The sequence below is a fragment of the Atractosteus spatula genome, chromosome 10 (assembly GCF_055471065.1).
Source record: "Atractosteus spatula isolate fAtrSpa1 chromosome 10, fAtrSpa1.hap1, whole genome shotgun sequence".
In the NCBI taxonomy this organism is placed as follows: domain Eukaryota; kingdom Metazoa; phylum Chordata; class Actinopteri; order Semionotiformes; family Lepisosteidae; genus Atractosteus; species Atractosteus spatula.
The window spans coordinates 15,890,424-15,913,932 of record NC_142715.1 but is presented as its reverse complement, the minus strand read 5'-3'; the positions used below and the strand labels follow the sequence as shown (position 1 = coordinate 15,913,932).

Genomic DNA, 23,509 nt, shown 5'->3' with positions numbered 1-23,509 from the left:
TAAGGTTATTAGGGGGAGTGGTTTAGAAACAGCTGTGATTTCTTTGGTGGTTGTTGTTTGAAAGAAGGTGTGGTGTTGTAGGGATGTAACTTATCGTGTCATATTGCACTTTTTAATGTTTTAATGTCAGTAGCTGCTCATGTACAGATATTAATGTGAAGTCAGTCCAGTGGTTTGTGTTCCCAATAATCAAAACAATAAAATACTAACTCACCATGAGAAGATCAGAGCATGATGGTGACAAACAAGAGGAGGCCAGCTGGCCCATCCAGCTGTTTTAACAAACCCCTGATCTTTGTGTGAGATTGACAACACCCCGTGTGTCTGATTATTATTAGAAAGAAAGTAATCTGACTATCTCATCACATTACTCTAAAGTGTTGTGGAACCTGTTTCACACACCCACCACTGTTTGTGTAAAGTAGTACTCCTGTAACAGAAACCCACTTTCTTGTCAACACCTCTGAGAAGTTAATCAGTCTGGATACAGTAAGTCCTTCCTGAATCTCCTGCAGCTGTGATTCACTGGTGTTCAGTGTGACATTTTCAGAGGTCGTCTGGTCACAACCAACTGGGATCTCAAGGCTCTACTCCCTGAGAAAAGCCAGGATTTTGTCCTCAAGTCTTTTATAACAAAGGAATCCAAAGACACAAACAAGCTACCTGTTTTAGGAAGAAAAATGCAATCAAATGGGATCCTTAATACAAACACCAAACTCCAGGATTACTCACTTTGTCCTTTTCAAGAGTCCAAGACAAGCCATCGTCAAAAACCAGACTTTCAAATCGTTCTCAAACAAAAGACCCCTAACTCCAGATGCAGGCACTCAAAACGCGCAGTATTTCTTCCTAATACAGTAAAGGTTGTGCGGTGCATTGCAGTATGCAGTTTGCTGGCCAAAGATTATCAATAAGTGGCTCTTGTTGTGCATTAGATGTTAGTGAAACGCCTGCTTCATTGAATCTGTATCTCTACTGTGCATGTTTAAATCCACTTTACATGGAATATTAAGATGGAATTGTACAACTAAAGGGAAATTGTGGTAATATTCTGGTCAAATCAGAAGTATACCATAATTTATACCTAATGTAATTCAGATTTCAGCAACAACTAATCAAGAAATAATTTAACTTTAAATTTTGAATATAAAACATGTAAAGGGAAATTTTGCTAGTAAAACAAAATATCAGAAGTGAAACATGATATATACCTCATGTAATTCAAACTTCAGCAACAAGTAATCAGGAAACAATTTAACTTAATTTTTTTTTATTACAAATATATTTCACACATACCGCGCTGTAGTAGTTTTAAAGCCATACAGTCTCATATGTAATATATACCTCATGTACATGCAGTAGATGGTAGTGGTAGCTAAATATATAAAAAAGTACACAGTATTCCACCATCTTCATAAATATTTTATGCATCAAAGTCTTTAACTCAGTAATGTACGGTGGTTTAATTCACTTGTTCTATGTATATGAAGTATATATACTTCATTAAAAAACTATAATGTTTTATCCTTTTCAAAGAATTTGTAATAAGAACACTTGCTGCCATTGTTATAAAAAAGGTGTAATACTGATTTAATACCACATTATAGGGAATATTAATATGGAATTAATATTAATATGGAATCCTGTAACTAGAGAAAATTGGACAGTTACAAATATCACTTGTGGATATTTTGACATCCATATTTTAAATCTCATTACAGTGGTAATGGATCAATAAACTGTAATGTAGGGTACTGTCCCCGGATGGCAGTTTAGTGCAGTAGTTAAGACAAGTGGTTGCTGTTCTGATGAATGTGGTTCAAGTCCTGATAATCACCAGGTCTCTACAACACAAATTAAACTTTTAATATTAATAATATTACCAGTGGGACAGAGAGCTGGGAGAGAGTCAGCCTGTGTTCATGAGTCACTGACAGGCTTAATCTCCACACTGACAGCAGGCAGCAGCTCAAGGTCTTTATTACGATCCCAGGTACCAAAGACAGGATAGATCTTCTCCCCCTGAGTGAAGACCATGTCAGTGAAAGTGTAGAGATGAGCTCTGGACTCCACTGTGTAAAAGGAGACCTTCCTCTCCTCAATATCCACACACACCCCCAGCTTCCTGGGCTGCAGACTGAAGGGGAGACGAGTCTCAGTGTCAGTGAGAGCAGAGAAACCTGTAGAGTCAAAGTCCAGACACCAGTAACCCTGCTGGGGAGAGAACCTGAACCAATCTTTCCTCTCTGCACACTCTCTGGTCACTCCTATTCTCCAGCTGTCATTCACCTCCACCTACCAGTAGTGTCTCCCTGAAGTGAAGGACTCCCTACTCAGGACACAGGGCCAGGAATCAAATCTGTGAGGATTGTCAGAGAGCTTCTGTTCCTCCACATCCTCATCATCATCATCACTGTCATCGCTGTCATCGCTGACATCGCTGTCATCACTGACAATGCTGACAACGCTGAAAACGCTGACATTACTGTCATCAATGTCAGAGAGATCCTGTTCCTCCTCTCCCTTTCTCACTCTCTTCCCATCCTCAGACAGGCTGAGCCCATAGTGAGCTGTATCAGGGTCCAGAGTCACAGCAGCTGGGGAATAAAACAGCAAACATCACAACAGGCTCCTGCCGATTACATTCCAGTTCAACTCAATTATACTGTGAAATGTCTTTGTCCCCCAAACACACCAAGAGAGAAAAACAAGTAAATTACTGTAGCGATGGCAATAATCATGCAGACGTGTGGTAGTGGAATTGTTCTTTTATTGATCAGAAATGCATAGTATGCTTAAAAGCTGCTCTCCCTAGCAACACCATCTATCCCATCATACACTGCTGAGGCTGACATAAGCGCCTGATGAAGGCGCTACATTACTAATTACTTCTCTCCCCTGCCAGAGAAAGAACATATTCTGTTATTGTTTCACTAAGTATCAGACATCCAAATGATCTCCAAAATCCTCTTGATATTCTAGCGCTCGTGGGGTTTGTGCAGGAATAATCAAGACAACGTTTTTGATTGCAGACACACTTGCCGACAACGGAGAAAATAGGAGTAAATGATTAACTCCTGTTACATAAAGTGTTATAGTGACTATTCATACCAGCAAGGTGACCCTCAGAACATCCACCGATTACAGTTTCCAGCCTGCACAGCAGCACAAGAGAAACTACAGCCGGACCACTCGTTTTCAAATACTTCAAAACCCACCACAATGACCTGTATACTGTAAGAAACTGGACAACCTGTCTTTTAAAACGGTTAATTTCAAATCCCACTTCAACAGCACGTTCATCTTCTCTAAGACCATTTCCTGATGACGCAGAATAAAAAAGTGCTGTAGTCAAAGAGTGTATAATGGTGACTTTTACAGAAAAATGTAATGGCAAAAGCAAAATCTTGCTAAAATATAAGAAAGCCATCACACATACTTTGAAAATGCCAAGAAATATTCAAAATATTCAATTTAAACCAGAAATAACACATCAAGAAACCCGAAGAGAAAGACGAGAGAAACAGAGGCGCTCATACTGACTTCAGACTGCTCGCGCTCAGCTGTCCGCCTCTCTGATAGGAGACAATACGAGCAGTATTAACTCTTAATTCTTAATACTTAATACTAAATAAATACTCTCCCTTTGTCTGCCTGCCAATTTAGTGAATATCAAAGAGATTCCTCACAGTGCTAAATTTTTCTTTACTCCTGGAGTCTAGAAAGGCTGGCACCTACCTACATGAATTATAAAAACACCTTACTCATTTCTGGACACAGAGTGCCTTTGGTTTAGTGAGAGAGAGTTCTGAACAAGACTGGACACTGCAGGTCTGAAGCCAACATGACAGATATTTCACACTTATTCTGTGTAGAATAGGACACAGTGTCAAACACTGACTTATTCCACAGGAGAGTCTATCAGTCTGGAAACACACACAACCTCTAGATCACTCATGTTTGAAATGAGGTCCCCAATTTCACAGGCAAACACCCAATACACACTCACTCTGGTGGGACCAATGAAATAATATTGACACTCCAGTGTCATTCTTAGTGAAACACACTACTGGGTTTCTTAATGACCAGGACCATGTGAGAACACCAGCTGGGCTGAAGAGGAAGACCCCAAAGTTATTACCCCTGGCCAGTAACAGGAGCCCTGCAGCCCCAGTAAATACCCCTCTTAATCTAACTATGAGCACCTGACTCTGACATGTCTGAGCTGCGCTGAGGAAAACAGGCCACAGAGACACTCCAGACACATTTCTGGAAAAAAATAATCTAAAGGAGCACATGTTCTGTTTTTTGTACACATGAAGTTCAACACTCTGTCAGTGAGCGTTCCTGGGTTAAATGTGTGTCGTTTTTACCATTTCTGTGACAAGTAGAATTGACACAGCTTTCCAAACATCTGTTACTCTTGATGTGAAACTGCAGAAACATGTCCTGTACAGGGTGTTTGCTCACTCTTTAAACACTGAACAGAATACATTTACAATGACTTATACCTCCTGTTGTCTTCCTGTCACTGTTACTGTTGGTCCCAGTAAACAGCAAGCCAAACATCTGTACTTTTTGACTAAAATGTTCCAAAAGGTCTGTTTTAGTGAACTAAAAGGAAGACTTATGTGGCATTACGCAGGGGTATTCCCAGTGTGGAGCCAGAGCCCAGGTTGATGCCTCGCCTTTGTAGTCCCAGCAGTCTTGGCTTTTAGCTGATGAGCCACAGCTGGGATTGGTCCTATAAAGGCACTGTTTTTTCACTCATCTTGTATTATTTTTGGTCCCTGCTAAAGTCGCAGAATGTGGGCCGTTGAGGCAGTTACAGGCTGGGATTGATTGGGTAATGGAGATTGCCAGGATGGTGTCAATGTTGCCTCTCACCCAAAGCAGGGAACAGTCAGGAACAACTCATTCAGGAAGCAATTAGAACTGATGATTGGGGGTGTGAGGAGTCGCTGAAACAGTTTTAACCAGACCAAGGGAGGAACAGGGAGAGCAGGAGAGTGAACAAAGAAGTGATAAGAGCCCATAACATCTAAGGTCGGCGCTCCCACACCCCTCAAACAACACAAGCTTCCTCCTGGTATAATACTGGGCAACCCGTTTCCGACAAGGACAGCGGAGAACCCCCTGAGGGGGATTGGCTAAGGGGAGGAATAAAAACATCTGAGCCGGAACAGAATGGGTTCCTGACTCCCACAAGACCCTGAAGACGACACAGACAGCACAAGGGAGGCTGCAGAGTGCGAGACCACGGGGGCAAGGAACTATTGGTCTAGGAACTGACGACTATGGAAGACACTGTCATTGGAACATAGGTAGTGTACACAAACTTTTAAATCTCTTTAGGATGGGAACAAAGAAACCATCCCAGCTAGCTGATACAAACCAAGGGAAATGTAGCACAGCCCATGGGAGGATTTCTAGTCATACCCAAATGGAGACTGGGGAAGTTGGACTGAGTAGTATCCCTCTCTTCTAAGTGTCTGCTCTCCTCTGAGCCATCAAAGACTTTTACAGATAGGAGAAAAATTCTAGCAGCCTCTCTTCAGCACTTTACGGAAAAGGACAGCTGACACTCAGGAATTCACTACAACCCTTGGAAGGACCTTTTGCTGCAGCAGATGCTGTTTTCACTGTGTCATTGGGTGATGGTGTATGTGAATGTACTTAGAAAACAAAAAGGGCACTTATACAATACAAATGCTTGTCGCTGGTCTGTGTGTGCATTGGTGATTCCGGGAGATAAACTTGTGGTTATGTAGAGGGGCCCTAGCACCCCGTTTGTATTGCAACAGTAGGTGGCGTCATCCTATATGAGGCAGGAAATGATTCAGCTCACTGTGACACTAGCACATGGAGCGTTGACTGTTTACCAGTGCTCTCCGCAGCTACACACAGATACACCTGTCTCTACATTCATCTGCACAAATAGACACAGAAATACTGTTTCTTCACCCTTCAAATTACACCTCTCCTGCATTTTACTGTCTAAAATATCAGCATACTGTAATCTAAAAGCTTTTTAGACTTTTGTGATTAGAGATTTAACGAGTGACTAACAATAACATGAAACATTCTTGTTTTGGCAGGACTCCAAGAACAACCAGAAGAAGGTTCCACAGCTGAAATGTTGTGTCTGTTTTCTTCTCTTTTCAGCAGGAATAAACCTTAACTTGTTCCTTTGCAGCCTATGCATGCTGACGCTACTACCTACAGTACCTGAACTACTAAGAATTTCTTACCCTTGATCTAGGAATAGTTCCTCAATTCAAACAAAATATCCCCAACGATTATAGTAGTAGTTTTTCACACACATTCTTAGATACACAGTCACACTGTGTAAGAAGATAAAGACCTGTCTGACATGGAAACACAGGAGCTAACTTTACTCCCTTTGCCCTGTGAAGTCACCCCAATATCTGAGGTAAAAACTCCAATCATTGCTGACAGTAGAGAATAATGAACTGATGTTGAAATGTCTGATCTATTCTGAGTCAATCACACCACTGAGTCTCTTATTGAGCCCACATCACTGCAACCTGTCTCAGTAGAGCTCACAGCTCTCAGATTTATTCCCCAGCCCAGTAAACAGACTCCTTATTGATAGATAAACACCCCAACACCCCTCTCTTACCAGGACTAATAAGACACCTGATGGTCAAGTAAAAGAAGTCTCTTTTTGACTAGACTCGAGAGCTCATTCAGGACACACAGATATGCCATCTGTCCTAGGAAGAGCCCCCCCTTCCAAGATAATAACCCTGGACTGAGAGGCTATAGGCATCTGCCCCAGACCTCTTGGTAACCAGACAGGTGTGGTGACACCGGTCCATGAACCTCAAATTACATAATTACACATTAGAAATGTTGTGGATATTCCATATAGCGAGTTTACATTGCATTAACATTTATAATTACGTTGCCTTGAACACCTATGAATCTGTTAACAAAATTAATGTTGGATGGAGTCAAAGATACTACCAATGTACACTTCATCAATGAAACATTCAAGAGAGAGAGAAAAACAGCTGAAGCTGGACTACCTGTAATTACAACAGAGTGCAGTTGATTAAAACCGGACACAGGCGGGTAGACAAACAAAGATCTCTGTTTATTGTGGCTAAACAACCACAAAACTTTACATATGTCTGTGTCATCAGCTAGCTATTGTGCTCATGAAAACACCAGAATATATTCTACCACAGTGATTCTGAGTTGAAAATCATCGTAAGTCCTTCCCTCTCACAACAAAGATGCCTTCTCTCCTAATATGACTGGAAAAATGATGTTGAGTTTTTCTATTGTTTTGTTTGTCCAGACAGAACAAGTCCTGACTGTTCCTACCTGCTGACCCATCCTGGTTGACATGTGAAGAGAAGCAGCCAGTTCTCAGACAAGAGAGAGGCCTACAGACCCCAGATGAGCCCCTGTAACAGAGTCACATTGCTGCCTCTCACAAGAGGCTGTGTGTCTGTGAAGCTGCAGGGGAAAAGTACTGTCATTTTACCATTATTTTTCCCCCCCAGTATTGTACAGTGTGGCTGGCTTGTTATTGTTAAACTGGCTCTGCTCCTGATATTCCACAGTTATTAACAAATCAAGTGTCACATTCTGACAGATGGAGAATAGCAAAGCAACTTCCCAAGAAATTCTACACCTGCTTCTGGGACACCCCAGTGGCAGACCTGGTGGAGGTGGAGCAAGAACTCTTCCGCCAGGGAAAACTCAGAAATACGATGAGAGAAGGTTTCATCTTCCTGCTCTGCAACTCAAAAACTGGAAGCTGGTAACATAGCTCTGTGTGGACATCAAGATCCTGAACAAGCCAGTGCCCAGCAGACTGAGGACCTCCCTGCCCCACATCATCAAGTGTGGAAGGGTGATCTGTCAGCTGGAACCTCCAGTTCCCCTGTGACAATAACCGAAACGGGCCCGTGATGAGCCTTGGACCAGGAGAAAACCTTTAACAGAGTAAACCACAGCAATCTGTTCACAGCGCTGGAACACTTCAGATTCTGAGAAAGCTTCATCTGCTGGATAGATACTGTACTCTGAAGTTGGCCAAAGGGGTCAACGTGAACAGACATCTTTGGAATTTCATCCCCCAGGAATCCGGATTATGATAAAAGTTTCATGTTTCACCTCTTCTCTATGTTCTCATTATGGAACCATTGGCAGAGGCACAGGGGTCCTCAAGATCTCCCAGTACACATGACGCTGTTCCTGATTTCAGACAGGGGGTTGCAGAGTGGGCTGCAGTTTAGGGAGCAGTACTGCAGGGCCTCAGACTTGAGGCTGATAAACAGAAAGAGCAAGGGCAAGCTTTTTGAACCCTGGAGGGACAGGGAAATGGCGCTAGAGAATTTCAAGCTTTGCATGGAGCCCCTAATGATACTGGTGGTTTCATTCCAGAGCAGGGACAACAAGTACATAAACTGGACAGAGAGGACCGTCAAAGTGAACATGTAACTGGGCCTGTGGAAGACTCGCTTGCTGACTCTCATGGGGAAAGTGAGGGTGTTGAAGGCAGACACCCTGCTGGCTTTAGCTGACCTGGTCGTAGTGTGCCCTCTGTTAGCCAGACTCAGACGAGGGCTGCTAGGGATGGCAGAACAGGTACGAGTACATCACAAGGAACCAGATGTGCCAGCCGTTGAGGAAGGGGCGAGAGACGTGCCGAATTTCCCCCTGAAACTCCACTGCATCTTCTTCTGCAACCTCTGTCACTAGGGGTTGGACCCAATCGGTCACAAGTACCAGTAATTGGTCAGGCTGTGGTTCTCCCTCCCAGTGAAGCACCTGATTCAGTGGTCCAACACTGGGCCCAAAGCAGAGAAGCAACCGGATACCTACACCCACACCGTCAAGTGGAGCAGGAGGTATAAGGCCTCAAGACAATTAGAGCTCTGTATCAATAAAGGGCCCTGTACAAGGAAGGGAAGGAAGGAACTGGTCACCAGGGAGAGGCTGACGATCCCACAGGACACCAATGTAAGGACTCAACCCAAAGGACTAGACAACATGCTGAAGGCCCACAGCTGGATGACTGTGCACCAGAGCTGGTGACCAGAGAGGTCCTTCACAGGTACTCGCTCACCAGGAAACCGCAACGCCCCTGGGACACGTGTTTCATAGAGGAAACGCAGGAGCACTTGTTCAAGAGCTGGACCTTCACCAGAGCAGTGTGGGACAGAATGGACAACACTGTGGAACTCCTGGGAGGGGGAATGGTTATGAGCTACCATCCATAGTGACACGCTCGTCCAGCACCACACAGAGAGAAAGGCAGGAGAGGTGGAGGAGAGGATCCTCATGAGCCTCAAAGGCAGAATGAAGCACGATGTAGCCTGGTGGGATTTCATCACAGCAAAAGAGCTCTGGACAGGTCTGAGGGCCCCATAAAGGGGCTGAAGAAAACCCAGAAAAACTGTTCCATAGTGCTTCTGTTGAGAAATGTACAATCACAGTTTCAGAGCCAGTACTGCAGCCAGTGGTAACACCCAGGAGGCTTAGAGGGGCTCTTATTGTGTGAACCAGCCTCACTGACCACTTGCAAAATAGAAATACTGATAATGGACAATCACTCTGTTTAAGACATTTTAAATTCTGTTGAAGTGTTGTTGTTAGAATTGTATTCTTTGTAAGAGTTGTGCAGTAGACGTTGTAATAAAGTGCATGTTCTTAAAAAAATGACACTCACTTGGCTTTCTGTCTGTGTTCACCTGTGTGTTTCTTACACAGTGTATCTCTGATCCACATAGAGCGACTGTCTGCAAGCTTGACTTTCTGAATTCAGACGTGTATCAGCAAGTATCAGGGTGCGAATCAGTGTGTGTGTCAGAGTGTGCATCAGTTTATGGATCACTGTTTCTGCTGTGTTTTTGAGCTCCAGGTATATTTCAGGGGGGAGCTGTTGTAGACTCACAGTAGAAAAGATCTGCTCTGGACCTGGGCTCTGGAGTCTGCAGAATGCAGGCTTCAGTCACAGGGGAGACACAGAGAAATGTCTCATCAGGGCTGCAGTAACAGAGGAACGGGAATAACATGTTCTACTAGACTGGGACTGTATCTCCTAGTGTAACAGAACTGATCTACTGTACTGGGTCTGTAGCTCCTAGTGTAACAGGACTGTTCTGCTGTACTGGGTCTGTAGCCACTATTTTAACTACTATATTGGGACTGTAGCCCCTGTGAAAGCTTCCAGATATTTGAGATATTTGACTTAGAAATTAAATTATTGACTGATAAACTGTTTTGATAAATACATTCACTGCACAGAAAATCCAGTAACAATATAAGAGAAAAACAGGCTATCCAGAAAGATACCAGTGTGTTTCTCCACTAACCTGTCATGGAAATCTTTATTGATTCCTTCTTGCAGATGTCCTCCAGTCGCTCTTTCAGTGCAGAGACAGCTCTCCTCACTGGCTCAGGAGAGAAGTGTGGACAAACAGGGATGCTGGGTGAGTCTCCAGCTCCAGGAGGGACACAGACAGACTGGAAATTCTGCAGCAGAGAAGAGAAAGAGGAGTATCCAGTCTAACACAAGGGGCTCAAAGACACATTCCAGGGGGGATACCAGGAGCAGCTCCATTTGAGAGCTTTGTGTGAGAGACACCCTTCCGTACTGCAGAGTCACAGAGCAGTGATGTTACCTGGAGGAAATGGATGTGATCCTCTGTGTGTGAGAGCTGGTTCAGCTCAGCATCTCTCCTCTTCATCTCAGTGATCTCCTTCTCCAGTCGCTCTAGAAGTCCTTCAGCCTGACTCACGGCAGCTCTCTCTTGAGCTCTGATCAGCTCTGTGACCTCAGAGCATGTTCTCTTAATGGATTGGATCAGCTCAGTAAAGATCCTGTCAGTGTCCTGTACTGCTGTGTGTGCAGAGCTCTGAGGGAGGAGACACACAGTGGATTATTACACAGAAAAACACTCAAACTACATTATGCTGTATGTTGTGTTTTCTAAGGGTACTGTCCAGTGTCCAACTTTGGAAATGTGTCAGTGTGTCCACTCCTCTGGTGAATACCCACTCTGAGTGACTCTAACGCCTGTCTCAGCTCCTGCAGCTCCTTCTCTCTCTCCTGGATTCTCTGCTGGGTTTGTGTCTGTGTCGCCCCCAGCTGCTTCTGTGGAGAAACAGAGACACTCAGGACATTTCTGCTGTAAGAGAATCGCATCACAGAGACACCCCTTAGAGTCACCCTGGAAAATTCACACTCTGTACCCTTGATGTCTTATCCACATGAGACGTGTTTCCTGGTCCTGTCTGACATGCTCCTGTTTCATGTCTAATCTACACCGGCAGCATGTGCAGCTCAGCAGAGCACGAGTCTCCACCTCCTGCTCGAGTTTTACACCTCACACCTGGGTCTGCACATCTGTATGTGAAGTGAAATCTAAAAACACAGAAAGTATACCTGAAACACAATCTAGAGACTTCAGTTTTCATTCTGACATCTAAATATAGTGTCTGGACTTCTCTCTGCACCACAAAACAGAGGACTTCAGCAGTGCTGATGAGTCCGAGTGCTACTAGTTTGTGGCTGACGTGCTTGACCACTGGCTTAAGTTCTGGGCCAGGCAGACCATGTGTCCGACCACATCTCACATCCTGTCTGCTTCCTAGAAACATGTTCTGTGTCAGATCTGACTCCAGCATAGCCCAGTGTGAGTCTTGTATTCAATAAAGCAGGTGAAGGTATTATACCACAGTTAACTGGTTTTTGTGTATGAAATCCACCACCTGCCTATTGGATCCCCTTCCCAGCACTTTATTTCAATCCTGTTTCACTGCTTTCTCCCCCATAGTCCTCAATATAATAAATAAATCCTTGAGTACTGATGTGGAACGAGTGGCCTTCACAACTGCTGCTGTTACCCCTATGTGAGAAAAAGAATCATGGCTCTGGACAGCCTGAACAACTTTCACCCTATATCCAAGTTAACCTTTCTTGCAAATCTTTTAGAACGAGCTGTTACATTTCAGTTAAATAACCTATTTTAACCTCACCAATCTGGTTTCAGACAACTTCACAGCACAGAAACTGGCCTGCTCAAAGTCACTAACGAACTTCTAATGGCTTCTGATTCTCATTCTCTTTCTATCCTCATTCTTACTGAACTCAGTGCTGCTTTCGACACCGTCAGCCATGACATCACACTTTCTTGTCTTGAGACTGTGTTTGGAGTTTCTGACACTGTTCTTAAATGATTCCAGTCTTACCTCACTGATTACTTGCACTTTGTCTCTTGGCAATTGTAGCTCGGAAATTGGACTCATTAAGTCTGGTCTTCCTCAGGGGTTGACACTGGGCCCCCTACCCTTCATCATGTATGAGTTCTGATGATACTCAAATCTACAGTACAGTACGTCCATACTTAACTGACACTGACATGTCTCTGCTCCAATTGCTTCTCGGACATAAACACATGTATGACTCATAATTTCCTTCATTTAAACTGCAAGAAGACAAGTTTATTGGCACAGAAATCCAGTAACCTTATCTCGGAAGGTGTGATCCTAGTTTCAGGATAATTTGGGTTTTGAATGTCTTTCTGCAATAGGAGTTAAGAAACCCTTCTTTGAGGATACAGAGATTAGTGTGATCATGGCCATTAGAGGTGAAATAAGAAACTATGGGCTTGGAGAAATCTTTGATCCTCAAAGCCCTAACATGTTCTCTGATGCGGTCTCCGAGTCAACCTGGCTGGGCATTTTCTGCAAGAGAGGCACCAAATAAGATTACTGGAGGTACAAGACGTCATCTGAGTGATCTGGAATTGTCCTGAGAGGCCTTGAATGAGTGTGGTGTTAGATATGTACTTGCAGGTGATGAATCGAGCTCTGTTGCAAGGGAAAGTGCCTGGTGTGGATGGTTGCTGAGGGCAGTCAAGGGAGCTGTGAACAAAAAGGTGATGCAGATTAGGTGGTTGGTGATATGAGATGAGATCATGGGGTGGTCAGAAAAAGGGTACCAGTGGAGGGATCATCCTGTAGGATGGGGAAGTTGTCGTTAATGGTCCTGAGGATGGATGGGGTGTTAGGATGGTAGGGAAGCGCCAATGACATGCACTTGTGAGGCCAGGAGTTCCTAATTGTGTTGATAATACTGTACCGCTCTATAGTTGTAACGCTTTGACTACTGTAACGCTCCACTCAGTGGAGCATCTAAGCCCACACTGAACAAACTACAGTATGTCCAGAATTTGGCAGCCAGAGTCTTCACCAGGTCTAGTGCAAGTGATCCCATTACTCCTGTCCTGGAGTCCCTGCACTGGCTTCCTATCAGGTTTTGTGTCGACTTCAAAGTCCTCATGCTCCCCTAAAAGCCTCTGCATGGTTTGACACCTCAGTACCTGCCAGAGCTACTACATCCTACTCCCCACCTCACAACCTTCACTCTTCTAATTATGGTCTCCTATCTGTCTCCAAAGTCAGCATTCTGGGTGACAGGGCTTCTCCTGCTGCGCCCCAAAGCTCTGGAATTCTATCCCTGTGGATATCATAACTCACCTTCCCTGAGCTCTTTTAAATACAGACTCACAATCTTCTATTCATTAAGAGCTTTAATTTAACTGGGTCTGTTTCTGCCCCTTTGCTTTTCTACTGTTTTATCAAACCCCTGTCTACTATCTCCTCTCACTGTGCATCTCTCTGTTCTGTAAAGTGCTTTGAGAAGCCATTGTAAAGATTCCATATCAAAATATATTTTTTTATTAATAATAATACTATTGTGGTGAAATTAAAGTAGGACTTCATTAATGAAGGGTGCAGTCTGTTCTAGAGGTGTTGAGTGTGCTGTGCATTAATGAGGGTGCAGTCTGTTCTCGAGGTGTTGAGTGTGCTGTGCATTAATGACGTTGCAGTCTGTTCTAGAGGTGTTGAATGTGTTGTGCATTAATGAGGGTGCAGTCTGCTCTAGAGATGTTGATTGTGGTGTGCATTAATGAGGGTGCAATCTGTTCTAGAGGTGTTCAGTGTGCTGTGCATTAATGAGGGTGCAATCTGTTCTAGAGGTGTTCAGTGTGCTGTGTAGTTGTACAGGTTCATCGGTGCTACATGAGGACAGTAAAGAGAGAAACAGTGAAGGTGAGGAGGAGGAGGAGATAATGAACAACAGACAGAAGAACAGGAGACACTTCAGAGACATAACCTGTGTGGATCACAGCTGAGTACATGAGAAGGACTCAGCAGTGGAGAGATACAGCATTACAGATACAGATACAAACTTTAACATCTTGTATAGACACTCAATACAAACTCAAAGTCCTCACCTGTTTCTCAGTCCTTCCTGCTGCAGCTGAGACAGTATCATGACCTCTGTGTTCATCCATTGCACAGAGATAACAAACACACTTCTCATCAGTATGGCAGTAGACCTCCAGCAGTTTGTCATGAGTGGAGCAGATCTTCTCCTGCAGTTGTCCTGTGGCATCAGCTAGCTTGTGTCTCTTCAATGGAACAGCTTCATAGTGAGGCTGAAGGTGAGTCTGACAGTAAGAGGCCAGACACACCAGACAGGATTTCACAGCTCCCCTCTTTCTCCCAGTGCAGACATCACACAGCACGTCTCCAGGGCCAGCAGGACTTTGAGCAGGAGAAGGACCACTGCACCCTGTCTCCTTCAATTTCTCTACCACTTCAGCCAGGATGGTGTTTCTGCCAAGATCAGGCCTTGCGGTGAAGGTCTGTCTGCACTGTGGGCAGCTGTAGATCCCAGTCTGATCTTCCTGATCCCAGTGGTTCTTAATACAGCCCATACAGTAACTGTGTCCACAGAGCAGAGTCACTGGATCCTTCAGCAAATAAAGACACACTGAGCAGCTGAACTGGTCCTGAGAAACTGAAATACTGCCTTCTGCCATTATTCTGACAAGTAAAAACTGCACAGAGAGGAGCAGTAGAGACGGAGCTGCAGTGAGTCTGTTTCTAGTGAAACGAAACTAATCCCTGAGCCACTTCCTTGATCTGAGCTGCAGGGTTGTGGTTGTTAGGGGGTGTGATTAGGGTTGTTAGAGCGTGTGGTTTAGAGCTTCAGTTATAAACCAGCTGCAATTTCATTTCTTTGGTGGTTATTGTTTGGGGAAGGTTTGGTGTTGTAGAAGAGGTGACTTACAGTGTTATTTTGGGCTGACAGAGATTTATTTTTATAATCTTGGAGCATAATGGTGACAAACAAGAGGAGGCCAGCTGGCCCATCCAGCTGTTTAATTGTTGGGAGTTATTTGGCTCCAGGATCATCTCCAGCTGTGTTTTGACAAAGGGGTGTCACAGTCACAGCTCCACATGGTGCAGAGGATTTCACTGTCCAGGTGTGAACTCTTACTGCGAGCAGTCCAGCCTGTTGTGTCTCTCTCTCCAGGCCAGTGAGCCCAGCCTGCTGCCTGGCTCTGCCCTGCAGCGTGTGGGCGAGCAGGGTACGTCCAGGGCTTCCTGCGCAGTGACCCCCTCTGTGAGCCGCTGCAGAGAATCATGAGCCCATCTCTCCCCTGAGAGACGCTAGAGGAGCAGATGGACAGGGCAGTGTCATGTGGGTGTGACTGTGATCTCCATCCACCCAGCGTAACAGCAAGCCCCTGATCTCTGTGTGCAGCAGCTCGCAGTATTTCTTCCTAATACAGTAAAGGTTGTGCGGTGCATTGAGGTATGCAGTTTGCTGGCTAAATATGATCAATAAGTGGCACTTGTGGAGCATTAGATGTTAGTGAAACGACTGCTTCATTGAATCTGTATCTCTACTGTGCATGTTTAAATCCACTTCATATGGAATATTAATATGGAATTGTACAACTAAAGGGAAATTTTGGTGGATGAACATAAGAAAGTATAACATAATATATACCTAATGTAATGCAAATTTCAGCAACAAGTGATCAGGAAACAATTTAACTTTACATTTTTATAATAATGTATTTCACACATACTGCACTGTAGTAGCTTTAAAAGCCATACAGTCTCATACGTAATACATACCTCCTGTACATACAGTAGATGGTAGCAGTAGCTCAATATAGAAAAATACAAATTATACACAGTATTCCACCGTCTTCATAAATATTTTATGCATCAAATTTACTCTGTAACTTGCGGTGTTTATTTTGGAAAAGTGTTGATGTGCTTGTTCTAACTATATAAAGTTTATATACTTCATAAAAAGATCCTGTCAGAGCAATCCTTTTGGCTGTAATTTTTACATTTACTATATTTTGTCTTAATTCAAATTTCAGCAATGAGAAATCAGCAATTAACTTCAAATTATGATTATGAAAAATATTTCACATATACTGTACTGTAGTGGCTTTAAAACCATACAGTATCATGCTGTATTACAGTTATATATATATAACTTACATACATTGGCGTGTGTGGAACAGCTGGAGATTCGTTTGATTATACTATGAATGAGTCCAAGTTTCGAAATTATAAAAAAAATAAACCTTTGTTGAGTTTGTATGAGAGACAAAAGGTATCTTTTGAGAAGTCATGTACTGCTTGCAAATTAGCTGATTTTGACAAAGTTAATTTTGCTTAATGAATTTAAAATCTGTCTGACTGTACTGTAGCTTTCATTTTCATAGCTTTCACGCAGATTCTAAGCTGAATGAAAATTACCCTCTTTTCGTGTATAATAAGTTGTTTATCTAAACCTGTTTTCTATAGTTATACAATGTCGGTTTCAGGCAGGGACACATTATTGTTTCTTATTTTTATTATAATATTATTTTTTTATGTTTTTGAGAGACTTCAGAACGCTTTTACTAATGCATAAAAAATGTAGCATAATGCATGCTGTGGTGATAAAAGTTATTGAGCACAGAACATCTTTCCTCCTGTCAAAAGAATTTCATAAGTAGTTTATTCTTATTTGGGGAAAAACAGAAAATACAGAAAGTTTCTCAAATTTAAGAGAGGTTGAATCCAACGAGTTTGTGTTATTCTGCTTTATATGTTCAGGTGTTTCGCAAACATACAGTAGCTTTTGAATAGTAATTGTCTCGTTATAAACTCACTTAAGGTGGATCTGCTTTATTCAAACTGAGGTTTCTAAAAATGCAACCAGGTACTAGATGATGTTTAAATAACAGTTGCTAAAAGTTTCACAAATCGCAATATTTAAAATGCCTGTACTGTAGCTTGAAGGCTCTGTGTTATTTGGTCAAAAGTTATTGACATCTGATACATTGTGTCTCATAAACAGACGTTTCAATAAGAAAGTGAAGGTTATGAAAACTGGAGAAAGAAAATGACCCTGAACAAAATACAAAAAGTTTTAAATTATTATTTGTAATCAATAAATTAATATTGTTAATAATGATCAAATACATTATTATAGTTCAGTTTCAGTGGTCTTTTTAATACCACTTTGTTGTTCTCTATTATAATTATGATATATACAATATATATTATAATTTATTGGAGAAATGGAGAAAGAAAATGACCCTTAACAAAATACAAGAAGTTTGAAATTATTTGTAATCAATAAATTAATATTGTTAATAATGATCAGTTTCAGTGGTCTTTTTTAATACCACTTCATTGTTCTCTATTATAATTAAAATATATACAATTTCATTTTAAGGCTTGTTGTAAAGACTTGTGTTAAATTGCCCCACTGGGGTTAATAATGTATTTTGAATTGAATTAAACCAGTTGAACTGGTTTTAGCTCCCACTGTTAACAGTATTCACATTTGCTTATTCATGTTTTTAATAATATCATTTAACATTGAACATGCTGTGATACTTAAAAATAACAAAAAGTCAATACAGTATACAAAATATTTACTATTTACTTTTTTATAAAAGGAGTCATTTGTTAAGAAAACTTGTGCCCTGTGTGGGAATAAACATCTTCAGGGTCTGAGAGACATGAAGCAATCCCACTATACCAACACACCACTCAGAAACATACCTGAAATGGATAGATCAAAATGTTTCCAAAGTATTCACCAGTGAATGTCTCAGATTGATTTCCAAAGAAAGTGGACTACAGTAATACTACCAGTTATATAAATAGATTAAATGATTTTGAAGGAAAGGGTTAAGAGCACACTGTAGCTCTTAGCTGTCTGGGCAAAGAAACTGCCTGAGGATTAACAGGAGTGTTAGATAAGGCTATGTGGCACTGAAATTTCACCAGACTTAAAAATGGAAACCCACTGAAGCTCAGCAGGTGTGGCCAGTACCTGGATGGGAGACTCCTGGGAAAAACTAAGGATACTGCTGGAAGAGGTGTTAGTGGGGCCAGCAGGGGGTGCTCATCCTATGGTCCACGTGGGTCCTAATGCCCCAGTATAGCGACAGGGACACTATACTGTAAACTGGCGCTGTCCTGTGGATGAGAAATAAAACCGAGGTCCTGACTCTCTGTGGTCGTTAAAAATCCCAGGGTATTTCTCGTAAAGAGTCGGGGTGTAACCCCAGTGTCCTGGCAAAATTTCCAATTGGCCCTTACCAATCATGGCCTCTTAATAATCCCCCTCTATGAACTGGCTTCATTACTCTGCTCTCCTCCCCACTGATAACTGATGTGTGGTGAGCATTCTGGCGCACTATGGCTGCCGTCGCATCATCCAGGTGGATGCTGCACATTGGTGGTGGTGGAGGGGAGTCCCCATGACCTGTAAAGCGCTTCGAGTGGAGTGTCTAGAAAAGTGCTATATAAGCGTAAGATATTATTATTATTATTAACACCTCACAGGCCAGACCCATCCTTCCCCTGCAGAAGAAAAAAGAAAAAAGAAACAGACTTTCCACAGGAAAAGCCTCCTAAAACGCCACCAGACCTATTTTACACGAAAAGCCAGCGGGTGTCCGAATGAAACCCAAACACAATAAAAACAAAACCCCCAATACTGTGACTTGGCGGAGCTCAGGCGAAGACACACACGTTCCCTTCGGTTAATTGTGTGATTGAAGCGCAAGACGCAGAGCCGGACAGGAACGGGGCCTTGAAACCAAACGACGCAAACAAGAACGACGACCCTCAAACTAACAAGCCCTTTCGCCCAAAGCGGAAGGCGAGGCCGAGGCCAAAGGCGGAGCCACCAGAAAAACTAACTGTGCCGCTGCGTGTTTATCCCATTCCGCCTTGCCGAACTCAGGGGGGTCGAATACAGGGGTAGACTCAGCGCCATTTGGGGGGGGGGGGGGAGGTTTTGTCTGCGTTTATTTGGAGAAAATAACCCACCGTCTCCAAGAACCGACTGACTCCCGGCTTTTTCCTCCCTCTCACAGTCCAAAGACATGCTGGTGGATAATGTTGGCTTCCCCCAGTGGTGTGAGTGTGTGTGTGTGTGTGCCTGCCCAGCGACGGACTGGCGTCCCGTCCCGGGTGTACCCTGTCTTTGCGCTATTTGCTTGCTATAAATAAAATAAAAACCATATTTCTTTAAAGGGGTTTATTTGTAGCCACCTAGATAGCGACCTCACCAATCTTGTGTTTAGAAACGTTTCACGTTTTTTTTTATTTCCTGATATAATCAACACATCTAGTCTGTAATAGCCTCCGAATCCTGGATAATAAACAGGTTACGCTTGGTTTTTCAGGTCTGTAAAACAACTCTCCTGGGCCAGTAACTGTTTAGCTCATTGTTTCAGACTATGACCTACAGTACATTCCTGAGTATCCATCCTAAGATAAGGGGACAGGGCGTTTTTTATTAACACAGACCTCGACCGCCCTCGGCGGCCGTCACAGTTTTCGGCTTCGTTATCGAAGTTTCTCTCAACACTTGCCCAACACGTCACATTAACGGGCAGCGAGGTGGCGTCGGTAAAATAGAGCAGGGGTCCCCCCAACTTGAGTTCTGGGGACCCCCCTACACACACACACACCCGCTGTTTTTAATTCCACCCAAGCCCCTCAATTAAATAACTGAAATCAGATCTCACTGGACCCGCATGATAGGGGTTCAATCCGAGCTCGTTGTTTTCAGTTCAGTAGGAGGTCATGTTTTTCCCTGCTTAAGAAGCAAAATCTCATACCTCTGAGTGGAAGAAGAGAAGCTTGCAAATATTTTCAAAGCCAGACACAGCTAGGTGAGCTCCTGCAGTCGGGACAGGAGGCTCTTTTTTACACAGAGGGTGGTGGGGGATGGGAACAAGCTGCCCAGCCCTGTTGTTGAAGCCGATACCCTGGCTTCTCTCCAGACACAGAATTTACTCACGAGTTGTTCCTTCACGATCGGTTTCCCCGTCTCCCCCCCCCCCCAGAAGCTGCGCACAGTCCGCCCGGGCGACGCCGTCACCCTGCGCTGGGACATCCCCTACTGAATGGAGACCCTGTGGTTGGCGCACCGCGCCCGCTGTCCCCGGGTCGTGCTGGTCCGCTGGAGGCACTGCAGCCTCTCCGCCCTGCTCGACTCGCCGCTGCGCTCCGTCTGCCTGCGGATCGAGAACGTCACCCAGGACGACCTGGCACTGTACTTCTGCTCCGACAGATTCGAAGGGGAAATCGCCTTCGGAAATGGAACCCTGCTCGTCTTCCCAGGTGGGAGATCTGGGGGGCTCAGTGAGGCTGGACCTGGCTAGTCAGTGTGTCTGTTAATCAATCAGTGTGTCAGTGTGCCAGTTAATCAATCAGTGTGCCAGTTAATCAATCAGTGTCAGTGCGCCAGTCAGTCAGTCAATCAGTGTGCCAGTTAGTCATTGTGCCAGTCAGTCACTCTAGTCAATCTGTCAGTTTGCACTAGTCAGTCTATCAATCTGTCCAAAGTGCTGTCTCTCACAGGGATACATCAGTAAAGGCCGACTCACCCCCCTCACCCAGTCTTGCCGCTCTGTTACAGGTTCGGCTGTCAAACCTGGGGCCTTCCCACTGTGCTGGGTCCTCCAGGGCTGCACAGCTGTGACACTGCACTGGCTGTGATCTGCTCCTGTTGCACCTACTGCCTCTCCCACCGACCAAGTCAGAGCACCTCGATCAGACCGGAGTACTGTGCCCACGTTCTGAAAAAGTTGTTCTTCATTCTTAGGGGAAAGAACTATACAGTACTGCCTGGCTGGAGGAACTGAGTCTCTTCAGTCTGAAGGGAGTGTCCCACACTGACAGGTTGGAGGAACAGAGTCTCTTTAGTCAGAAGGGAGTGTCTCACTCAGATAGGTTGGAGGAACTGAGTCTCTTCAGTCTGAAGGGAGTGTCCCACCCTGACCCTGATTAAACCAGAGGAAGCCCATGCAAATGGGGTGGGGGGGGGGGCATGCAAACTCCACACAGACAGTCCCCCCAGGTCCAGAATTGAATTGTGCACCCCTGTGCCACTCTCCACTAAGAACTGTGCCACAGACATGACTTTAGCGAGTCACTTTGTGGATTTTCTTCTGTCAGTGCCCTCTCCTGGGGGGGTGGGGGTGGTGAAACTCCGATCGGCACATTTTGGAGCCCTCAGACACAATCTGAACTGCTTTCGAATGAAGGATTGTCCTCAGGACTGCAGTCACTGGTGAACCTGTGTGTGACGGGCTTGGATACGTGCAGAGACAGTGTCTGGGGTCTGATTTGTGAGTCCAACCAAATTTTCCAAAAAAGCTTCAATTAAAATACAGAGACAATTTTCAGGATAGATTTGAACACAACAGCACAGATGTTGACCCAGCAGCACATCTGGATATCTCAGGCTGATTTAATACCCAAAATGCATTAAGAATGTTAACTGGAATGTTAATTTTTATTAAAAAAACAAAATCAGTCATTACGCTACAATGCTTTAACAGTCATTGGAGCCTCATAGAACATAGAAAGAAGTAAAACCCTTCAATCAACTTGTATTGACAAAATATTAAAAAAATACTCTGTTCTAATGTCATTGGTTCCAATTACAGTGTTGTTCATTTTTCTTTAAAAGCTACGCTCCTCGCTGGTAAACTGGCAAACGTTACAAGAGGTAAAAGTTCACAGAGCTCTGAAGATGTCTGGAGAACAGTCTGAGAGATCACGTTCACAGACTTCAGCACCTCTTCAGAAGTGTAGTGTTCTTGAAGTTGCACTGAAGAGCCCAAAAGTTCATTACGCAAATCAGCAGCATCAACATGATCAGGATATATATTTGTACATCCAGGATTATGGCACTGGGGCTAAGGATCTGCGCCTGAGGCTGGAAGGTTGCCAGTTCAAATCCTGCAGCCAGCAGAGGAATCCTCCTCCGTTGGGCTCCTGAGTAAGACCCTGCTCTCCTCCAGGGGTGCTATATAAATGGCAGACCCTGCCTTCTGACCCCCAGCTTCTCTCCCCCTGTCTGTGTGTCTCATGGAGAGCAAGCTGCAGTCTGTAAAAAGACACATTCCTCATGCAAAAAATTGTATATGGCCAATAAACTGATCATATATCATGACATACAGCCTTAGCAGCCTCCATCACAGCAGGAAGAAGAAATCCCCTTGTTTCAAGGCTCTGAATGAGCCCAGTGCTTTTAAAGACCTAATTTATTACAAAACCACCAGTTCTAACAAGGAAAATGCTGCTCTTTTTCAAAACTCTGTCCCTCGGGGGACAGGACAAGCGTCCAGTCCGGTCCTCTTCGGAGATACCGGGTGTGAAAGGGAGGGAGTCAGTGCCATCGCCGAGTCTCCCCTCTCTGGCTGTGCCTCCTCTCCCGTCTCTCCATCGTCGCCATCTCTGATGGCAGAGTCCTGTCTCCCGCCTGGTTCTCTCTCCTTCTTTTTATAGTACAGACCAGCCAGGACACCCAGGGCAGACAGGACAGTCAGGACAGGGATGAGGTAGAAGAGGACACGAGCTCACCCTGGAGGAGATGGTCATGTGAGACCGGAGGAGAAGAGAAAGATAAAAATGAATAATTCTTTTATTATAATTCACTTTCCTGGACACTCCACTCGGAGCTCTTTACAGGTCATGGGGATCCCACTACAGCCACCAGTGTGCAGCCCCACCTGGATGATGCTCCAGTCCGCTCAGCACACACCAGCTCTCAGTGGGGAGAAGAGCAGAGGGATGAAGCCAGTTCAGAGATGGGGGTTATTAGGAATCCATGATGGGTAAAGACCAGGGGGGAAATTTGGCCAGGACACCAGGGTAACACCCCTACTCTTCTCGAGAGTCACCCTGGGATTGTTAATGACCACAGAGAGTCAGGACCTCGGTTTGACGTCTCATCCGAAGGACGGCACCTGTTTACAGTCTAGTGTCCCCGTCGCTATACAGGGGCATTAGGACCCACGCAGACCACAGGGTGAGAGCGCCCCCTACTGGCCCCACTAACACCTCCTCTAGAAGCAACCTTTTTCCCCAGGAGGTTTCCCCTCCAGGTACTGACCAGACTCACACTTGCTGAGCTCCAGTGGGAGCTGCAGGGTGATGTGGCTGCTGGCTTGAAAGATTAGAAATATCCAGTCTGTTTGATTCTCCACCTCAGAGCAGAGGGGCAGACAAACCACACTCCCACAAATCACACACTGTGGCTTCAAAACAGGGAGACGGGCAGGGTGTCTAACCAGAGGGAGAAGGAAAAACATCTCTTGCAGGGCTCAGACAGCAACTC

General features: G+C 44.3%; 1 protein-coding gene across 1 annotated transcript; it reads right to left on the bottom strand.

Moving 5' to 3' along the window:
* Positions 1 to 1,302: 1,302 nt before the first annotated feature.
* LOC148825468 (E3 ubiquitin/ISG15 ligase TRIM25-like) lies at positions 1,303 to 14,930 on the bottom strand. Its single transcript, XM_088926246.1, has 5 exons — positions 14,286 to 14,930; positions 11,042 to 11,137; positions 10,665 to 10,898; positions 10,356 to 10,515; positions 1,303 to 2,597 (listed from the first exon to the last, which is right to left on the bottom strand). The coding sequence occupies exons 1-5, from the start codon at positions 14,874 to 14,876 to the stop codon at positions 2,296 to 2,298; spliced, it is 1,383 nt and encodes a 460-aa protein (XP_088782372.1). The 5' UTR covers positions 14,877 to 14,930; the 3' UTR covers positions 1,303 to 2,295.
* Between the last annotated feature and the right edge of the window lie 8,579 nt (positions 14,931 to 23,509).